We start from the raw sequence: 21,430 nt of genomic DNA, 5'->3' as shown, positions 1-21,430 counted from the left end.
TATTGATTGGAGCAAGCGGGAAGAAAACTTGATATGCGGGAAAAATTTTTTAAATCAACTAGATGATTGTTATTTGTATCAATATGTCAAAGGAAAGTACTAGGGATAAGAATATTGTAGACCTAATAATCACCCATGAACCAGATGACATAATAAGCCTGACAGTACAGGAACAAGTTGCAGGAAGTGATCATGGAGTTCTATGGTGGACAATGATGAAGAGAGAGGCAGCAATGAGTTATAGAGCGATAGCAATAAGTAGAGAGAGGTACAATGGGTTATAAGTAATGGAGCCTCTGGTTAAAGAAGTAATGTTGGACCATCTAGACAAGATTGCAGTTATAGTTCAGACACAGCATAGGTTTGTTAAGGGAAGGTCTTGTCTTACCAATTTTATTGGATACTATGATGCAGTCACAAAGCAACTGGATACAAAAAATAATTTTGATATCATATACTTGGATTTTAGGAAACTTTTGATACAGTTGCACATGGAAGACTACTGTACAAGTTGGAGCTATATGTCAATAAGGGCAAGTTGCTACAATAGATAAAAGGATATTTGAGTGGGAGAAGACAGAGTGTGGTAATCACTGGACACTGCTCTTCATGGACTAATGTTATTAGTGGTTCCCCCAGGGTTCAGTGAGCCAACTGTTGTTTTCTGTACTTATTATATACAGTAATATAAATTTTGGTCCTTGAGGTTGTCACAGACATTCTCTCAGATATGCCAGACAAGCTGTACTTGCTACATGGGAGTCTAAAACGCTGATGGAACTGATATTCGGGTGACACTCAAGTCAAGTGGACCCAATTTCGGCGAAGTCCGGACGGTCTGTGACAACCAAATCCTCTGCTTGCACCTTCACGATGGTGGGACTGTTAGTAATCCTGGGTATAACCTCCATGCACAAGCACATGGTGGGTGACCACCCAGGTGTGAACCAACGTAAGCAGGGGTCGAGGTGTGGCGCCCACACCACATGGAGGAATGCCGCCCCTCTATGTTACCAGGCAGTACTAGGTGGTAGATGACTCTCATCAACCGGTGAAATACCACCACTTTGCTTATTGGAGGCTTGAAGTGGTGGAACCCATGTTTAGTCTCTAGAGCTAAGTTCCGGTCAATCCTTCCCTATCTCTTCCATCATGCAGTATGATTGATGACTCTTGAGGTTATGATGAACGTTGTGGCGAGATCCAATATTCCTTACATTTCGAGGGTACAGCTCTAAAACGGTTTTCGCAGGCCGGCCGCTAGTTAGTACACCGGACCGAACCTATTGGTAACTCTCTAGGAGGCTTCCGGATCAGCTAGTGTATAATCTTGCTACCTCTACTCTGCCAGATAGTGACTGGAGGGAGTCCGAGTAGTGTGTATGCGGGGAGCATTGTCGAGGCCACGTTATGTCAAGGATCTGGGTATATTCTTCCCACATGTACGCCATATCCAAAAATTTCATTACTTCATACAGCATGTCCCACCCACTTTTTCTTACTGTTGAATACACCATGAATTGTCAAACTAATAGAACAAGCTTATCTGCGAAAATATCTAAACCTCCCAAGGATTTCCTAATTCATTTCACAAATATACGTGGTCTCAATTCTAATCTCAACGATGTCCATTTCCACTTGCAGTCTGCCAAACCCCATGTACTTTTTCTGACAGAATCTCAGTTATCGGTTGATTCAACTACTGTTCATCTCAGATGCCCAAATTATTCGCTGTATGATTCCTTTCGCCTCAAAGGTGGTACTTGTGCATATGTCCGTTCTGATATTCCCTGTCAGAGACTTGGCAATTTGGAATCTCCTCTCTTTGATCTTCTCTGGCTTAAAATCTCTCTACCTCATTGTGTCAAATTCATCTGTTGTCTCTACCGTTCTCCCAACTCCACTAATCACTTGGAGCTCTTTGACTTCCTCTCGTTGCAACTTGACTTTCTCCAGTCCAACTTTCCTAACTGTGAGGTAATTTTCCTTGGTGATTTTAATGTTCACAACTCCAGCTGGCTTCCGTTTTCTAGTCACACCGACCCAGCAGGTCGAGATGCTGAGGCTTTTGCAATTACTAATGACCTAGCACAGATTGTTCATTTACCTACAAGAATACCGGACAATCCGAATCATACAGCCAATACGCTTGATCTTTTTCTCACAAACAACCCTTCTAAGTACACGGTCGAAGTGAGAGGTCCTTTAGGCACTTCAGATCACAACTTGGTGATTGTCTCTTCTCCAATGGAACCTTTATCTCATGGCTATTCCCAACCTCGTGTTGTTTGGCATTACAAGAATGCAAAATGGGATGACCTGCGAGACTTCTTTTCTTCTTTTCCTTGGTCAGATTACTGTTTCAAAACTCCTGATGTCAACGTTTGCTCAGATCGTGTCAGTGAAATTATTCTTGCAGGAATGGAATCCTTTATCCCACACTCCACTTTAAAATCTCGTCCCTTATCTAAACCTTGGTTTTCCAATAAATGTGCTAAGGCTGTTCAAGAGAAGAATGTTGCATATCGTAATTGGCTTGTTTCTAATTCTTCAGTTTCATTTTCTGCCTACACCAAAGCTCGCAACAATTGTAAAGCAGTTATTAATCAGTCCAAACTAGAGTTTGAACAGGCTAAGAGTAGAAAACTTGCTTCTTGCCCTAATGGTAGCCGAGCATTCTGGTCTCTTGCCAAAGCTATTGGCCGCAACTTTTGCCCATCTCTGCTTCCACCTCTGTCCAAACCAGATGGTTCTGTTGTCACTTCAGCCAAGGATAAAGCTGACCTGCTAGCATCCCATTTTTCTTCCAGCTCATGTATTAATGAACTTGGTAAAACACCTCCCACCATTCCCAACACGGTCCATTCAATGCCTCCTGTGGTCTTCCGTCAAAAGGATATCAGAAGGATTTTGATGAATCTTGATGCTAAGAAAGCTCCAGGTCCTGATGGTATTTCTCCACTTGTTCTCAAAATCTGTGCTCCTGAACTTACTCCTATTCTTTGCCGCCTTTTTTCACTTTCTTATTCCAAAGGTGTTTTTCCTTCTGCTTGGAAATTTGCTCATATCCAGCCAGTTCCTAAAAAGGGTGACAAATCCCTCCCATCCAATTATCGTCCCATTGCAATTACTTCTACTCTTTCTAAAGTAATGGAGAAATCAATTAACCGCCAACTCTTAAACTACCTAGAAACCTTCCGTCTGATCAACGATCGCCAGTATGGATTCCGTCGGTGTCGATCCACTGGTGATATTCTGGCTTATGTTACCCATTTATGGACTACTTCAATGGAAAGGTTCGGTGAAACACAAGCAGTTGCTCTTGACATCTCAAAGGCTTTCGATCGTGTTTGGCATAAAGGTCTTCTAAACAAGCTTCCATCTTATGGTTTGCCAACTGTTTTTAGTAATTGGTTATCCAGTTTTCTCTCTGATCGCTCACTGAGGGTGATGGTAGATGGCTCTCTGTCTTCTAACTTCTCCACTAATGCCGGTGTCCCCCAAGGTTCAGTTCTTTCCCCCACTCTTTTCCTCTTGTATATCAATGACCTTCTTCCATTGACTGGAAATCCTATCCATAGTTTTGCCGATGATAGCACATTGCATTCAACTTTCCATTTTGAGAAACCTTGCCCTGCTCAATCAGCTTCAACTTCTCGAAAATCTGCTACCAATTCCTTAAATGCCGATCTTCAGGTGATTCTCCAGTGGGGCAAAGACAACTTAGTTGATTTCAACCCTTCTAAAACTCAGTCTTGTCTTATATCTCGCAAAAAGGATTCTTCTGCTCCTATGCTTATCTTTAGTGACACTCCAATTTCTAGGCAAAAGGATATATCTCTTTTGGGGATTACCCTGACTTCTAATCTCTCTTGGCACAAGCACATTACAAATATTGCTTCCTCTGCATCTAAAAAACTTGGTTTTCTCTTTCGTTCTCAGCGTTACTTTTCTTCCAAACAGCTGCTCACTCTGTATAAATCGCAAATCCGCCCTGCCATGGAATATTGTTCCCACATTTGGGGTGGTGCCCCCAAAACCTCTCTCAGGCTTCTTGATTCCATTCAGAAGAGGGCAGTTAGGTTAATTAATGATTCATCTCTAACAGAGTCTCTCCACTCGCTTTCTCATAGACGTACTGTTTCTGCTGCATGCCTCTTCTACAGATATTTCCACGGGCACTGTTCTTCTGAATTGGCTTCTATAATTCCCGCTCTCTCTTTCAAAACAGTCCGAACACGTGCTGCCACCAGCCAACATCCATTTACTGTCCAACTTCAAACCCACAGAACCAACTTTTCATCTTCCTCATTTATTCATTCAACTGCCGTTTTCTGGAACAACCTTCCTTCATACGTATTTCCTGAAAATTACAATCTACAGAAGTTCAAGTCCAATGTCAACAAATATCTTCTTTCGTCTTCTCAACCTCCAACCCAAGCACGGTACTAAGTACTATAGGTTCTAATACCTCTCGTGTTTGGGGTTCACATAAAAAAAACTTATTAATGATATTGATGAGGGTATATCAGGTTTAATGTCCAAGTTTGCAGATGATACAAAGGTTGGCAGGGTTATTAATGACAGTACACTACTGCAACAGGATCTAGAAAAATTGAGCAGATGGGCTGAGAGGTGGCAACTGAATTTTAACATTGACAAATGTAAAGTACTGCATAAGAGTAGCAGTAACCCAAGAGTGACATATCAACTGTGTAGCACTACACTGACAGTGGCAGAGAATGAAAAGGACCTGGGGGTAATGTTGCATTCAGATATAAAGTTTTCTGAGCATTGCAGACAGTCTGCAAGAGTAGCTCATGGCATCTTGTCATATGGTATATGATATACAGGAATTTTTATAGTAGGGATAAGGAGGTGATTATCCCCTTGTATAAGGCAATGGTCACAGGCCACACCTTCAGTATTGTATACAGAGCTGGAGGTCTCATTTTTAGGAAGGATGTAGAGCTGCCGGAACGAGTATAGAGAAGGGCAACGAGATTGGTGAATGGAATACAAAGAAAGGCTTGAGCTCTGCAAATTGCAGTGCCTGGAGACTTAGGCACCTGTGAGGGAATCTAATTGAGGTGTATAAGGCCTTGAATGGTTTGAGCAAGCTCAATACCAATGGAATTTTTCCTCTTGCCTAGATTAATCACCTGAGGAGACAAATTTAAATTGAGGAAAGACAGTTGTAGAATAGATGTGCAGAAATTTGTCTTTAGCCAGCAGGTAGTTGATTGCTGGAACAAACTTCCATCTGTTGTTGTTGTGGAAGTTCACAACTTCATTGCAGAACTAGACAAACATTTGGAAAGAATGGATGGGTGAAATGGGAAGGTGTTTTTTTTTTTTTTTTTTGGCTGATGCTGTATAAGCTTGCTTTCTTGCATCATATGCCTCTACCAATTCTAATGCTTTTCATTTTTATTTGTGTAGTTAATATTTCGTAACCTTAGGTCATTTTTCCTTCATAAGTTCTAAACCTCTACTCCCTTGGAAAACCTCTTTTCCAGATTCTGCTGTATATAAATGCAAAGAATAGAAGTAGAAGGACAAACCAAATTGACCCTTATGTAATGGACATGGGGTAGTATTAGATACCTCAGCTGACGTTGCAGATGATCTGAACAGTTAACTTTGCATCAATATTTACAGAATAAAAACCCTTCATGTCAGTGAGAAATTATGGGAGTGAAGTTGAAAAATAAGGAATTAATGATATTGAAATTTCCCATGATTGTTTAATGAAAAATGTTTGAGCCTACAGGCGAATAAGGCTCCTGGGGTTGATGTCATATACCTTTAATTTTAAGGGAAGCAGTAAGTCAGTGCATTGAACCATTAAGACTAATTATGATAGCATGACTTGACTCGGGAGAGATTCCGTTGGATTGGAAAAGTACCAGTGTAATTCCTAAACATAAGGGTTCTAAGAGTGTAGTGGGAAATTATCAACTGATCAGTCTAACTTCAGTAGGAGGGAAAATCATGGTTGTCATGATCAAGGGTGGAATTAGTATCATTTAGATATTAATGGAATTGTGAAGGATACACAGCATGGTTTGGTTTGGTAAAATCATGTTTAACAAATCTGGTTAGCTGTTTTGACAGGATCACTAATGAGCTGGATTTAGGGAATAATTTCAACATTGTTTATTTAGATTTCTGCAAAGCATTTGACTCAGTCCCACCTGAATGCTTACTTTATAAGCTGGAACAGGTTGGAATTACGGGGAAAATGGCAGGATGGCTTCAGGGCCAGAGACAGTGTCGTGATAAATGGTTATTCCTCAGATTGGGTTAATGTAAGTAGTGGGGGTTCCCCACAGAACAGTATTGGAATCACTGTTGTTTTTTATTTTCTTAAATGACATCGATGAAGGGATAGAGGGCATGATTTCTAAATTTGCAGATGATGTAAAGATTGGTAGAGTAGTTAATGATCACCGCCAAGCAGAGCTTCTTCAGAATGACCTAAATAGACTTCAGGGATGGTCAAAAAACTGGCAGCTATACTTTTATCCAGCAAAGTGGGGGACAGTAACCCCAAAATAACTTATGCACTTGGTGGAGTTGAACTAAAGTCAGCAGTGGAAGAAAGGACTTGGGAGTTACAATTTAGTCAGACATGAAGTTCTTGAAGCATTGTAGATAGGTTGCAAGGAAGGCTCATGGTGTCCTATCGATGATTTATCGAACATTTGTTAGTAGAGATAAGGACATCATAATCCTGTTATATAAGGCTACACCAAATAAAGTTAGACCACACTTGGAATACTTTTTTTTTTTTTTTTATGTGAACCCCAAACACGACAGGTATTAGAACCTATAGTACTTAGTACCGTGCTTGGGTTGGAGGTGGAAACACGAAAGAAGATATTTGTTGACATTGGACTTGAACTTCTGTAGATTGTAATTTTCAGGAAATACGTATGAAGGAAGGTTGTTCCAGAAAACGGCAGTTGAATGAATGAATGAGGAAGATGAAAAGTTGGTTCTGTGGGTTTGAAGTTGGACAGTAAATGGATGTTGGCTGGTGGCGGCACGTGTTCGTACTGTTTTGAAAGAGAGAGCGGGAATTATAGAAACCAATTCAGAAGAACAGTGCCCATGGAAGTAACTGTAGAAAAGGCATGCAGCAGAAACAGTATGTCTATGAGAAAGCGAGTGGAGAGACTCTGCTAGAGATGAATCATTAATTAACCTAACTGCCCTCTTCTGAATGGAATCAAGAAGCCTGAGAGAGGTTTTGGGGGCACCACCCCAGATGTGGGAACAATATTCCATGGCAGGGCAGATTTGCGATTTATACAGAGTGAGCAGCTGTTTGGAAGAAAAGTAACGCCGAGAGCAAAAGAGAAAACCAAGTTTTTTTAGATGTAGAGGAAGCAATATTTGTAATGTGCTTGTGTCAAGAGAGAGAGATTAGAAGTCAGGGTAATCCCCAAAAGAGATATATCATTTTGCCTAGAAATCGGAGTGTCACTAAAGATAAGCATAGGCCCAAAAGAATCCTTTTTGCCAGATATAAGACAAGACTGAGTTTTATTATTATTATTATTATTAGCCATATGGTGCAAGGAAGCCTGAGGCTTATGCTGCACCAGCCAAAAAAAAAAAAAATTCTGCATTACCCTGAGAGAGAGAGAGAGAGAGAGAGAGAGAGAGAGAGAGAGAGAGAGAGAGAGAGAGAACACAAGAGTCAGAAAGGAATCACCAAGAAAGAGAATAATAATGATGATATCCAGCAGCTCAGGACACTGGGTGTGCCAAGCCCATACTCACCAGATGTGAGCCCCTGGGGTAAAATTTTTTTTTTTTTTTTAGAAGGGTTGAAATCAACTAAGTTGCCTTTGCTCCACTGGACAATTACCTGAAGATCGGCATTTAAGGAATTGGTAGCAGATTTTCGAGAAGTTGAAGCTGATTGAGCAGGACAAGGTTTCTCAAAATGAAAAGTTCAATGCAATGTGCTATCATCGGCAAAACTATGGATAGGATTTCCAGTCAATGGAAGAAGGTCATTAATATACAAGAGGAAAAGAGTGGGGGAAAGAACTGAACCTTGGGGAACACCGGCATTAGTGGAGAAGTTAGAAGATAGAGAGCCATCTACCATCACCCTCAGTGAGCGATCAGAGAGAAAACTGGATAACCAATTACTAAAAACAGTTGGCAAACCATAAGATGGAAGCTTGTTTAGAAGACCTTTATGCCAAACACGATCGAAAGCCTTTGAGATGTCAAGAGCAACTGTTTGTGTTTCACCAAACCTTTCCATTGAATTAGTCCATAAATGGGTAACATAAGCCAGAATATCACCAGTGGATAGACACTAACGGAATCCATACTGGCGATCATTGATCAGACGGAAGGTTTCTAGGTAGTTTAAAATTTGGCGGTTAATTGATTTCTCCATTACTTTAGAAACAGTAGAAGTAATTGCAATGGGACGATAATTGGATGGGAGGGATTTGTCACCCTTTTTAGGAACTGGCTGGATATGAGCAAATTTCCAAGCAGAAGGAAAAACACCTTTGGAAGAAAGGTGTTTTTCCTTCTGCTTGGAAAGAAACTTTTCACTTTTTTTAAGAAAGTGAAAAAAAGCGGCAAAGAATAGGAGTAAGTTCAGGAGCACAGGTTTTGAGAACAAGTGGAGAAATACCATCAGGACCTGGAGCTTTCTTAGCATCAAGATTCATCAAAATCCTTCTGATATCCTTTTGACGGAAGACCACAGGAGGCACTGAATGGAGCGTGTTGGGAATGGTGGGAGGTGTTTTACCAAGATCATTAATACATGACCTGGAAGAAAAATGGGATGCTAGCAGGTCAGCTTTATCCTTGGCTGAAGTGACAACAGAACCATCTGGTTTGAACAGAGGTGGGAGCAGAGATGGGCAAAAGTTGCGGCCAATAGCTTTGGCAAGGAACAAGAATGCTCGGCTACCATTAGGGCAAGAAGCAAGTTTTCTACTCTTAGCCTGTTCAAACTCTAGTTTGGACTGATTAATAACTGCTTTACAATTGTTGCGAGCTTTGGTGTAGGCAGAAAATGAAACTGAAGAATTAGAAACAAGCCAATTACGATATGCAACATTCTTCTCTTGAACAGCCTTAGCACATTTATTGGAAAACCAAGGTTTAGATAAAGGACGAGATTTTAAAGTGGAGTGTGGGATAAAGGATTCCATTCCTGCAAGAATAATTTCAATGACACGATCTGAGCAAACGTTGACATCAGAAGTTTTGAAACAGTAATCCAACCAAGGAAAAGAAGTCTCGCAGGTCATCCCATTTTGCATTCTTGTAATGCCAAACAACACGAGGTTGGGAATAGCCATGAGATAAAGGTTCCATTGGAGAACAGACCATCACCAAGTTGTGATCTGAAGTGCCTAAAGGACCTCTCACTTTGACCGTGTACTTAGAAATGTTGTTTGTGAGAAAAAGATCAAGCGTATTGGCTGTATGATTAGGATTGTCCGGTATTCTTGTAGGTAAATGAACAATCTGTGCAAGATCATTAGTAATTGCAAAAGCCTCAGCATCTCAACCTGCTTGGTCGATGTGACTAGAAAACGGAAGCCAGCTGGAGTTGTGAACATTAAAATCACCAAGGAAAATTACCTCACTGTTAGGAAAGTTGGACTGGAGAAAGTGAAGTTGCAAAGAGAGGAAGTCAAAGAGCTCCAAGTGATTAGTGGAGTTGGGAGAACAGTAGAGACAACAGATGAATTTGACACAATGAGGTAGAGAGATTTTAAGCCAGAGAAGGTCAAAGAGAGGAGATTCCAAATTGCTAAGTCTCTGACAAGGAATATCAGAACGGAGATATGCACAAGGTACCACCTTTGAGGCGAAAGGAATCATACAGCGAATAATTTTGGCATCTGAGATGAGCAGTAGTTGAATCAACCGATAACTGAGATTCTGTCAGAAAAAGTACATGGGGTTTGGCCGACTGCAAGTGGAAATGGACATTGTTGAGATTAGAATTGAGACCACGTATATTTGTGAAATGAATTAGGAGGTATGGAGACCATACCTAAAAAAAACATCAGGCTTCTTGAAAGGGTCCAAAGATGGGTAACTCGCCTGTTCAGATTGGTAAAATGGCATCCATATGAGAGAAGACTTTGAATATGTGGGTAGCACAGCTTGGAAACTAGGCACCTTAGAGGAGACTTGATTGAAGTGTTTAAGGCCCTGAGAGGCAAAAGTAAAATGAATGATAACAAAATTTTCATAGTTATAAATGATTCTAGGACTAGGGGCCATAAATTCGAGTTACTGGGGGGGGAGATGTTTAGACTGGACTGCAGGAAGTTTTGTTTAAGTGAGCGAGTTATAAATTATTGGAATAAGTTAACTAAATGGGTGGTAGAGGCTCACAGTTTTTGGGACTATTCAGAAAGTTAAAATGGATAGTTACCTATGAAAAGGATGAAAGAAATGCATGGGTGTTGTCTATTTTCTTTTCTTTTATTATTTATTAATTAGTTATTTCCTTTAATTTTTTTGTTATTATTATTTTATTACATATTTTATTTTATTTTTTTTTTTTGGCTAGTGCAGCGTAAGCCTTGGGTTCCTTGCACCATATGGCTATTACTAATAGCCATGTACTTCAAAAGAAGAAATAAAAAACAAGAATAAGTCAATTTTTCAAAGGATTTGTCTCACCCTGGTAAACAGAATTATCCCTTACAATAAGTTAGAAAATCAAGTCTTTAAGCAATTTTTGAAAAAAATATTGAAAAAATCATAATATTCCTGCTTCATCAAGAATATTATGTTAGATGCAGTACCATCATGCCCGTAGTTACTTGCTTGTAAGGCCCTCGAGAAGGTGAATTACTTTACAATGGCAAGATTTGTAATGATTCTTTGCAGTTATTATGGCCAGAATCGACCTATAGTGAAAGAGTCTGCATTTTATGTTAGTGACACTGCTTTTTATATGGTAAAAGCCAATTCTGCATTACAAATTTTCAATCCAAATCTGATCCATGTAACTTGGTTAGCCCACAGCTTACATAGGTTGGCAGAGGCAATTCAGGAGAATTTTGGTGAAATTAACAAACTCATTTCTAGTATAAAATAGATTTTGTCAAAAGCAACTTTGAGAACAGCAACTTACAACAATATGCTACTCTTCCTCTCCCACCTGATCCTGTTCTCACAAGATGGAGAACGTGTTCACAAGAGGCATCATTTATTGCTATAAATTTTGATTCTATAAAGGAAGTTGCTGATTCCTTGAATGGGCATTCAGCAGCTATTGGTAATGCTAAGACAATATTTTCTGATTCTTTGGCTAGGAAACATTTATTGTTCATCCAGACCCATTTCATCTGGTTACCTATTTGTATAACTGAACTTGAAACGTGGAGATTTTGAGCAGCACAATTGGAGAGATGGAAAGTGTTGAAATGCAAATTTCAACTGTGCCTGGAGGCATAGGAGAAGAAATATGAAAATAAAATAATGTTTTAGAAAAGAACTCAGGATTCCACAGTTTAAGGAAAACAGATGAATTTCTAATTCCATTTACAATGGACTACTTGGACAAATATAATATTATCGTGTATTGGAACAAAAATTTTTCCAGATGCGAGTTTGAAAGAAAAAAAACTTTCATAAATGGTTTCCTTACTTTAACATGTTGAATGCAAAGAAAATTGGTTCAATTAATTATAATAGAGAGTAATAAATGTAAAAATTGTAATGCATATATTAGCATTTTGGTGCATATTTGCATTTATATTTGACTTGTTTTTTATTGCATATAATCTAATATGTAGTGATTACTTATTCACCCACAGTATATGTAAAACATTTATTCTAGGGAGGTGTTACAGCAACTATGACATGTTCTCAGCTCCACAAGCGGGCAGAAAGAGTATCTTGCATGCTGTTAGAAAAGGGTAAATTAAATACAGGTGACCACGTTGCACTCATTTATCCTCCTGGACTCGATCTTATATGTGCCTTCTATGGCTGCCTTTATGTAGGTAAGCTTTCACTAAAACTTTATGAAAATATTGTTTTGTAATTCTTTGTGTGAATGCACATAAAATGTTATGAGTTAGGTAAGAATGTTTGTGTATCTGTAATATTCTGAATTGGTATTAACTCAAAGCTTTTGGAATTAATTTTTATCATCATGGCCCCTAGTAGGTAGAAGAAATCAATTTTTTAGAGATGGAATACAATTGAACAAAGTGTTAGCATTAGTATCGGCAAATGATGCAACAAAGCAAGTTTATACATAATCAGCAAAAAAATAAATAATAAACACAACACTTCCCATTTTATCTGTTCATTCCCTCCAGTACTTTATCAAGTTTTTATTTGAAATTTATTTAAGCAGAAACTTGCCCTTAATGCCACACAGCTCCAAATTGTAGAGCAGTCTTTTACGTGGAACAGTATCAAAAACATTCCCAAAATCCAACTATGTGACTTCAAAATTATTTTTTGCATCAGTTTCCTTGTGACCATATTGTAGTATCCAATCAAATTGTTCACACAAGATTTCCCCTTAATTAACCAATGCTGTGTTTGAAATAGAATTGCAGCCTGTTATCCTGCATTACTTCTTTAACTAGTGACTCCATTATTTTCCCTGGAACAGAAGTTAAACTAATAGGCCAGTAATTATTCATGTTACCCTTCAATCCCCTTTGTTAATTGAGGATACATTTGCACATATCCAGTCCAGGAGGACCTCCCTTGAATCCAAGGATGCTCATAATTATTGCTAAGGGTTTGCTTACTTCCTTTGCTGCCTCCTTTAGTATAATTGTATAGATCCCATTTACACAAGGTGCCTTTTTCATGTTTAACTTCAAAAATTTCTGTTCTACTTTCTTCTCAGTTATTACAAAATCTCTTAGCTCTCTGTTAGATTTCTATAAACTTCTGTCATCCCTTTCCCTAAACAATTCCTCATATGTGAATGTAGATCCAAAATACTCATTCATTTGTCAGTAACCTGAACACAATCATCAATAGTCGAACCATCGATATCAATTGACTGCTGTGATTCATCCCCTTCCTTCTAATGATTACATAAGAAATCTTTGCTTTTTTTTTTTTTTTTTTTTTTTTTGAATCCTTCACCAATGATTTCTAGTAATCTGCCTTTGCTTGCTTAACCTTCTATGTTTTGATTTGATTACAGACTGGTTTATATCTGCCATAGGCTTCTGTGTTGCTTTATAATTTATATGCATCCAATACATTTATCCTCCTGCCATAAGACTCATCAGTTCATCTGATATTCATTTAGGACTAAACCTTGAAGAGTATCTCTTAGAATTTGCTGATGATATGATGAGTTGGGCCCATTGTATAGAATTAAAACTGTCTCAAACCACTGTAGTCACCTTTACGAAAGCAAAAACCCTTCCCTTTATCCCACTTTATCCTGGTTGATAGTTACATCTTTAAATAAATCTCAAATAAGTACACTGTGATCACTGCCACCTAGTGGTTCCTTTATTGTAACTTCTTAAGGCATGAATATTAACTGCTGATAATCAGATCAAAAGTAATACTCCCTCCGGTTGCCTATCAAACATGCTGCTGAAGAAAACAGTCATCCACAAAAGTCTTACTAGTGTGCAAGTGACCAATCCATAAGTTCCAGTCAATATCTGGGAAGTCAAAATCCCCCATTATAAGACAATCTGATTTACTGGCCCACGCTATTTCTCTGTATAGTTGTTCATTGTACTCATTAGAGTCATTAAGCCTCTAACAAACTCCCTCATTTTTGCTTTTCCAGTGCTTATGTTTCACCAAACTGACTCAGAATTGCACTGTCCTTCTGTGTCAACCGGATGCACTTCCTTAGATTTTGTTTCTTAACTAGCAGCATAACCCCTTCTCCCTTCCTTTCCTGTCTGTTATTTCTGTACACATTGTTCTCCCCAAATTTAAATTCCGCATTCCTTATATCTGTGTGACACAATATCTCTCATATCCCAAGTATATTTCAAATTCATCAAATTTATTTACTACACTCCATGCATGCAAGTATACATGTTCTTATTCTTAGTTACCCTAACACAGCCCATGTATTTACTTGTTCCATGATTATTCCCAGCAGTTCTTGAAAGCCCCAGCACCTTGCTTTCACAACTGTAACTGCCAAAATGTAACTACCATCAGGGGTAAAGTGAAGGGTTTTTGCTTTCATAAAGGTGACTATGGTGGTCTCAGGCAGTTTTTAAATTCTATATGGATGATATTATCAACAGCAAATTATAAATGGGAAGAGGAATTAATCTTGGAAGATATTAGGCTTTTCTTACAAACTAAGAGATACCGTTCAAGGTTTAGGCCTAAATGGATGTCAGATAAACTAATGAGACTCGAAGCAGAAAAGAAAAATGCATGAGATGCATATATATTATCAGGCAATACAGAAGCCTACAATAGATATAAGAAATTGTGTTATAAAGTCACCAATCAAGTTGGGTAAGCAAAGGCAGATTACAAGAAATCTTATAAAAAGGATACAGAGTTAAACAGCAAAGACTTTCTTACTTACGTAAACTCTAGAAGGAAGGGGATAAATCATATTGGTCCACTTTATAAAATGATGATGTGACTGCTAATGATCCTGCTCAGGTAGCTGACAAATTGAATGAGTATTTTGCATGTACATTCACATATCAGGTATTCTGTATGGAAGTGGATGCCAGAGATTTATCAAACTTTAACAGGGAGCTAAATTATCTTGTAATAACTGAGAGCAAAGTGGAGGAGAAATTGTTGAAGTTAAACAAACATAAGAAAGGTACCTGGGGTGGATGGGATCTATCCAGTTATATTAAAGGATGTAGCAAAGGAAGTAAACAGATCTTTAGCTATAATTATGAGGGCAACTTGAATTCAGGAAGGTCCTCATGGACTGGATATGTGCAAATGTACCCTCAATTCACAAAGGGGATCAAAGGGTGACATGAACTGTTAGGTTAACTTTTGTTCAGTGGAAAATAATGGAATCTCTGGTTAAACAAGCAATCCAGGATCATCTAGGTAAGACTGCAGTTATAGTTGAGAAAAAGCATGGGTTTATTGAGGGGAAATCTTGTCTGACCAATCTGATTGGATACTATAATGTGGTCACAAATGAACCGGATGCAAAAAATAATTTTGATATCATATATTTGGATTTCAGGAAAGCTTTTGAAATTGTTGCACATGAAAGATTACTGTACAAATTGGATCAGTATAGCCTTAAGGGCAAGTTTCTGCTATGGATAAAGTGATGGTTTAGTGGGAGGATGTTTTTTTTGCTTTTGGTACTGTTGCACATAAAAGACTGCTGTAAAAATTGGAGCAGTATGTCATTAAGGGCGAGTTGCTACTGTGGGAAAAGACAGAGTGGTAATCAATGGGCACAGCTCCGCTCCTCGTGGACTAACATTATTAGTGGATTCCCCCAGGGTGTGGTGTTGGGCCCATTGTTTTTTATATTTATCAGTAATATTGATGAAAATATATCAGGCTTAATGTCAAAGTTTGCAGATGATAGAAAAGTTGAAAATGACTACTAGAAAATGACAGTAAAGTTGGTAAAATGGGCTGAGAAGTGGCAACTGAAGTTTAACATTGACAAATGCGAAGGGTAGCAGTAACCCCAGAGTAAAGTATCAACTATGTGGTACTACTACTAGTACCGATAGCTAGAATTCTGTGGGTTTTTACATTATTATGTTGAAATGTGCTTCTCCTAACATGAAATCTTCAATCATATAAAAAAACATAAATAAATTTTCAGAATGTTCTCTTCATTTCTATTTACTTATTACAATGATGAAGGGAAAGTGACCAGCGGAAAATGCAAGTGGTGGCAGTGCTAGGAAACGAAACAAAATTGATTTAGAAATGAAGATGAAAATGTTTAAGAAGTACAAAGCAGGACAAACTTTGTCATCTATTGCATGGGAATTAGGTCTCTCTGCTTCAACAATGACTACTATTTTAAAGGCCAGTGCACGTATAAAAGAATATTTTAAAGGATCAACACAGATCACTAAACATCGTTCAGGTGCTATATCGGATGTCCCTGATTACTGGCACTTGTCTTTAATCTTTTTATTGTACATTTTTAATCACACTTTTGTCATTTTTCCTGCGCATGAAATCAAAAAATTGAATAAATAATTCTATTTACATGTTCGTCGAACATTTCTTTTTTGCTTCAATCAAATTCAGCGTGCATAGTTGCGAGTGCTGTATAAGCATTTAGGGAAATTCCGACTTATGTAAAATTTTACTTACTTAGAGTTTCACAGAACGCAACTCTTAACTCAATTTGCGTAATTCGGGGAGTGGCTGTACTCAATAATAATGACCCCCAATAAGTGTGCCCCTATTTGACTTGGACCTCCGTAGTCACAAATCGTTAAAAATTGCCCTGGAAGCAGCAGCTATGCTAGTACCATTTCACCCCTATTCACTGCAGTTTTGCTTGTGCTGTGCAGCTAGCTAACAATAAACATGCTTCATGTGAAAAATATTATTGTTCGTAGACATAGTAAATTTTGTCATAAACAACTAAAAAACTTGCATTTTTACTCAGTTAAATTTTTTTTTTTTTCGGGCAGTGGGCCCCCTTTCGATCATGGGCCCAATGCACCACATTGGCATAGTTACGCCACTGTCAGTCCCTCATTTTAAAATTTTATTTATTATTTTTTTTTTGTCCAACTGTATAAGATTGCTTTCTTGCATCATTTGCCATTACTGCTACTACTAATATACAAAGCCTGTGTATCTTTGTGTTCCATGAACCAGGTTGATTGCAAGTGTTGATGGTGGTGATCCTTAGTTGGACTATATTTCTTTTGTCTTATGGTGAATTGGTTTAATGGTTTATTAACCCTAAAGCCACTGAGAAAGGACTGAAGTTAAAATTTATTAAAGCTCATGTAAATTCATAACTTAGTAGAATCTGAAGCACAGTGATATATGCACCACAAACACATATGACACATGAATTATGATAAAAAAAAAATTCTGGGACTGAACTAATGGGGATTAATGAAGCTTACCAGATATTCGGATTATAGATAATCTTCAACGTAGTCATGTCAACACTGTAAACATCAATTACAATGCTTCTGGAAGTATCTTAATAAGTTTCCTTTACAATTAGTAATAGTTCCTCTGTCATGGTTTGGGTAACTCCTCCGTCTTTACCAATTTGTGACCTTTTCAAGGGGAACTTTACGCTTGTAAAACAAGATAAAAAAAAAAAAAAAAGCAGCAACAACAATAACACTGGGAGCTAAATCCAGTGATTACGGCAGATGGTAGAACAACAGTGGTGGAGCACTTTGCGTGAAATTCTTGAATGAAGAGGACTGAGTTGTAATTATGCAAGCACCAATTCTGTGAAACCCACTTTTCCAGCCATTTTTCTGAAAACAACATCAGCAATTGCTGTTTAACTATTTTGTTGTATTCCTGACGAACAATGCCCTATGAGTCAAAAAATATGATAAACATGACCTTCACATTTGATCAAGATTGTTTTACTTTATTAGTCCATGGGGAAGATTGTGTCTTCTATTGAGAGGACTGGGCCTTTGTTTCTGTGTCATAGCCAGACAACCAGGACTCATCACCAGTAATGATGAAAGAGAGGGGGGGGAAGTGTAGTTAGCAGCAGCATTTTAAGAAAGATCCTGCCATTCAAGAACTCACCACTTTCTGTAATCATGAGTAAATGCAAGGCACAAACTTGGCTGAAAAAATATTTCCAAATCTTGTGTTAAAATTCTTTGACATGTCCTATAAGAAATGACAATTTCATTAGCAACTTTTTGGATAATTAAACACAATCTCTCCTGTTCACATCAATAACACAAGAAATTGAATTATTGATATCTGGAGTGAAAAGGCCAGAGGAAGGATGATCTTTGAACTGCAACAATAATTGCCATCTTTAAACTTTCAGAACCACTGAAAACCTTTAGAATGATGCATCTTCTTTGAAAGCTGTTTTTATTATTTAGTGTGTTTCTCTTTCACTTTTCTCTAATTTTAAACAAAAATTGATGCAAATTCACTGCCCAAAAAACTCTCATTTTAAAATGCAATGAAAGGTATAAAACACCAGCTATTCAAGGCATGCTGATTCTGACTGATTGCAGATAAATGGGTAATTCATGTTACTACATCTATATGAGTTACTAATCATGCTGTAGAAAATCACAACAGTGTAGCAGTGTCGGGATACATAATCAGTCCCTGAACTTTTTTTACATTATTCAGATCTTTTATCGGCTTCTATTTTTGTCCAACAAAACTTTAAAAAGTTTTTATCTTAAATTTCTCTTATAAGATAAAATAAACCTTAAAAATTTGAAATCAGTATTGACATAAGAGTAATAATAAATAATTGATAAAAATAAAATAATTAAATGTGATCTGGATTTAAAATTTTTCATACTATTAGGAAATGCATTATTCATTATCAAAATTGTAGAATAATTGCCTATTTATTATACCAGTATATGATATATTATCTGCTGAATTCAGTATTTTTTATCCCAAATCTAGGAGTAGTACCAGTAACCATAAGGCCACCTCATCCTCAAAATTTGCAAACCACACTGCCAACAGTCAGAATGATAGTAGATGTGAGCAAATCAGTTATTATTCTTTCAACTGCACCTGTGTCAAAGTTACTGAAATCCAAGGTAGAAATATATATTATTTAAACTGGCATAAGACTTACTTTAAGGATACTGTTAACTAATCAGCAGACACATTGACTTGTAGTTTACAATAAAAACCTAAATGTCTGGTTCCATTAAAACCTTGATTGCCTTTTGTGCTGCCATCCAGATGGCAGCATAAAAGCATAAGATATATGGTGATAACACATGTGATTTTCGTTACCTACTAATATTTAAGCTAAAGAAAAGGTTAAATGTTGTAACGACATTTTGGCTTCCAGCACTGGTCTGATCTATCAGAGGAAGCAAAGCTCCCTTTAATATAAGGCTATCCATGCAAGATGCTTTCAGAGAAATCATTAACTTATAGTTTGTATTCTGAAAGTTTTGAAAAGAAGATTTCAGCTGTATTCAGTTGAAGGCGATATCAAAAGTCAAGAAAGTGTTTTTTTCATTTTGGTTCAAGGCTTTTAGGAATTGTTATGGTTAAACAAAAGTTTAATTAAACCATATAAAATTTCACCTCTAAGTAATGCTATTCTGGTAAAAAATTGTATATAATGTTTTCAATATGAGCACAAGTCCAAGCCTTGATGGCCATAAGTTGGTCTCTCTCTCTCAACGAAATTATTTCCAAGATGGCAATTGAACACATATATACAATTTTCAAATTATTTTAATATTTATGAATCACTTTTATAAATATACTGTTGTTGGTTGGGGGTCCAATTCTAAATTCTCTAAAATATTCTTACTGTAATTTCATAAACTTTACTTCTATTCTAAGATACTACAGTCAAGTAACAAAAAACTGAAATGTATGTGAAAATCTCCTTGTCCCCACTAATTGTGCTCTTAGCCAGTGATTTTTCATAATCTACTTTTTCCAGCCTAACCTTTTCTGATAAATTCAGTGTAAACTTTTCTACATGATACTGCCATGGGGGATGTCTTTGTATGTGCGCGATGCAAGGAGTGTAAGGAAATCAGACGACAACTCAGCATTGTTATGGGCCTATATGAGAGCTTGAAGGGCAGGGTGGATGCCCTCGAAGGATTAAAAGTGAGGGGCCCATCAGGCTCTCAGCTGCCCACACCAATGCCAGAACTTGCACTTGGGCATCACACAACACAGCGGCAACCCCCAAGGCAGAATGCGCTGGTCCCAAAGGAACTAGTAGTTGTTGGTGACGCTATTGTCAGGGAAACGGGAAACATGCTTTGTAAAAAGGATAGGTGGAACAGGACCAGGGTATGTCTGCCAGGGGCAAAGGTTGATGACGTTTTAGAGCACATATCATCTTTTAAGGGCACAAAATATGATATAGTTGTACACGTTGGCACCAATGATATTAAGAGTAGGAGACAGGCGGAATTACTTAACAAGTACAGGTCACAGTTGAAAAAAGCCATGAATTAGGGTTGAATTTGAAAGTGTCTGCAATTCTGCCTAGACACGATAGGAGGGAATATATGATGAGAGCCCTGGAAAGATTGTGCAAGGCTCAATGGGGGGGTAGAAATTTTTTCAGCCTGGTCTGTACTTGTTAACAGGAGAGACTGCTTCTACAGGGATGGGATTCACTTAAATAGAAAGGGTGCAAGAATGTTTGCTGATGCTATCGAGGCAGTGTTAGGTGGGTCGGAAAACTTCTAGATTGGGGGATACAAGGACTAATAGATTAACAGTAGCCACTGGCAGAGGTGAAAGTGATTCTTGCACAGCTTCTATTGGAATGAGCAGCAGCTTGGAAAATAAGATGCACGATATTTCAGAGACTACTGGGAGTCATAGGGGTACAAGTAAACACATGGGTTGTGTTAGGGTAGCTAAGAAAAAGAACAGGTGCATGAATACTTGCGTGTACACCAATGCTAGGAGTTTGGTAAATAAATTTGATGCATTTGAGGTATTGCTGAAAGCATCAAAGGCGGATATTGTTGGGATATTAGAGACGTGGTGTCACACAGATATAAGTAATGCAGAACTGGAATTTGGGAAGTACAATGTCTACAGAAAGGATAGACAGGATAGGAAAGGAGAAGGGGTTATGCTATTAGTTAAGAAACACATAAAATCCAAGGAAGTGAAGCCAGTCGACATCGCTGGACAGTGCAGAGTCGAGTCAGTTTGGTGTGACATAAGCATTGGGAGATCAAAATTGAGAGTAGGAGTGTGCTATAGGCCTAATGACTCTGATGAGTATAATAAGAAACTGTACAGGGAAATAGAGTGGGCCAGTAAATCAGAAAGTCTTATAATGGGGGATTTTAATTTCCCAGATATTGACTGGAATTTGTGGGTTGGTCACTCACACCCTAGCAAGATTTTTGTGGATTTATTGGATGATTGTTTTCTAAATCAGCATGTTCAGGAGGCAACTAGAGGGAGTAATACTCTTGATTTGATTATTAGTAGTGATTCTTCATGCATTAAGAATCTGCAAATAAAGGAACCACTAGGTGGCAGTGATCACAGTGTGCTAAAGTGGGATTTACTCAAGGAGGTAACTACCATCAGGGATAAAGGGAAGAGTTATTGCTTTCGTAAAGGTGACTATGATGGTCTGAGACAGTATTTAAATTCTATACAGTGGGACCAACTGATGATGTTACCAAGAGCAAACTCAAAATGGGAAGCATTCAAAGAACTTATCTTGGAAGCTACTAGGTGTTACATACCAACTAAGAAATATTGTTCAAGGTTCAGGCCTAAA

General features: G+C 37.9%; 1 protein-coding gene across 2 annotated transcripts in view; it reads left to right on the top strand.

Annotated features, from left to right (window-relative positions):
- The window catches only part of LOC150087127 (disco-interacting protein 2-like), a 1,128,863-nt gene that overhangs the window by 817,444 nt on the left and 289,989 nt on the right, over nucleotides 1-21,430 (top strand). For both annotated transcript variants that reach the window (XM_090372979.1, XM_090372978.1), the window contains exons 30-31: nucleotides 11,858-12,023; nucleotides 18,595-18,734. In XM_090372979.1, the coding sequence (XP_090229105.1) occupies nucleotides 11,858-12,023; nucleotides 18,595-18,734 (306 nt within the window). The remainder of the gene's footprint in view (nucleotides 1-11,857; nucleotides 12,024-18,594; nucleotides 18,735-21,430) is intronic.

The sequence above is a fragment of the Mastigoproctus giganteus genome, chromosome 4 (assembly GCF_048544385.1).
Source record: "Mastigoproctus giganteus isolate SK-2022 chromosome 4, ASM4854438v1, whole genome shotgun sequence".
NCBI lineage: Eukaryota > Metazoa > Arthropoda > Arachnida > Uropygi > Thelyphonidae > Mastigoproctus > Mastigoproctus giganteus.
Note: the sequence above shows the minus strand (reverse complement) of the source record. Positions and strands in the feature narration are given on the sequence as shown.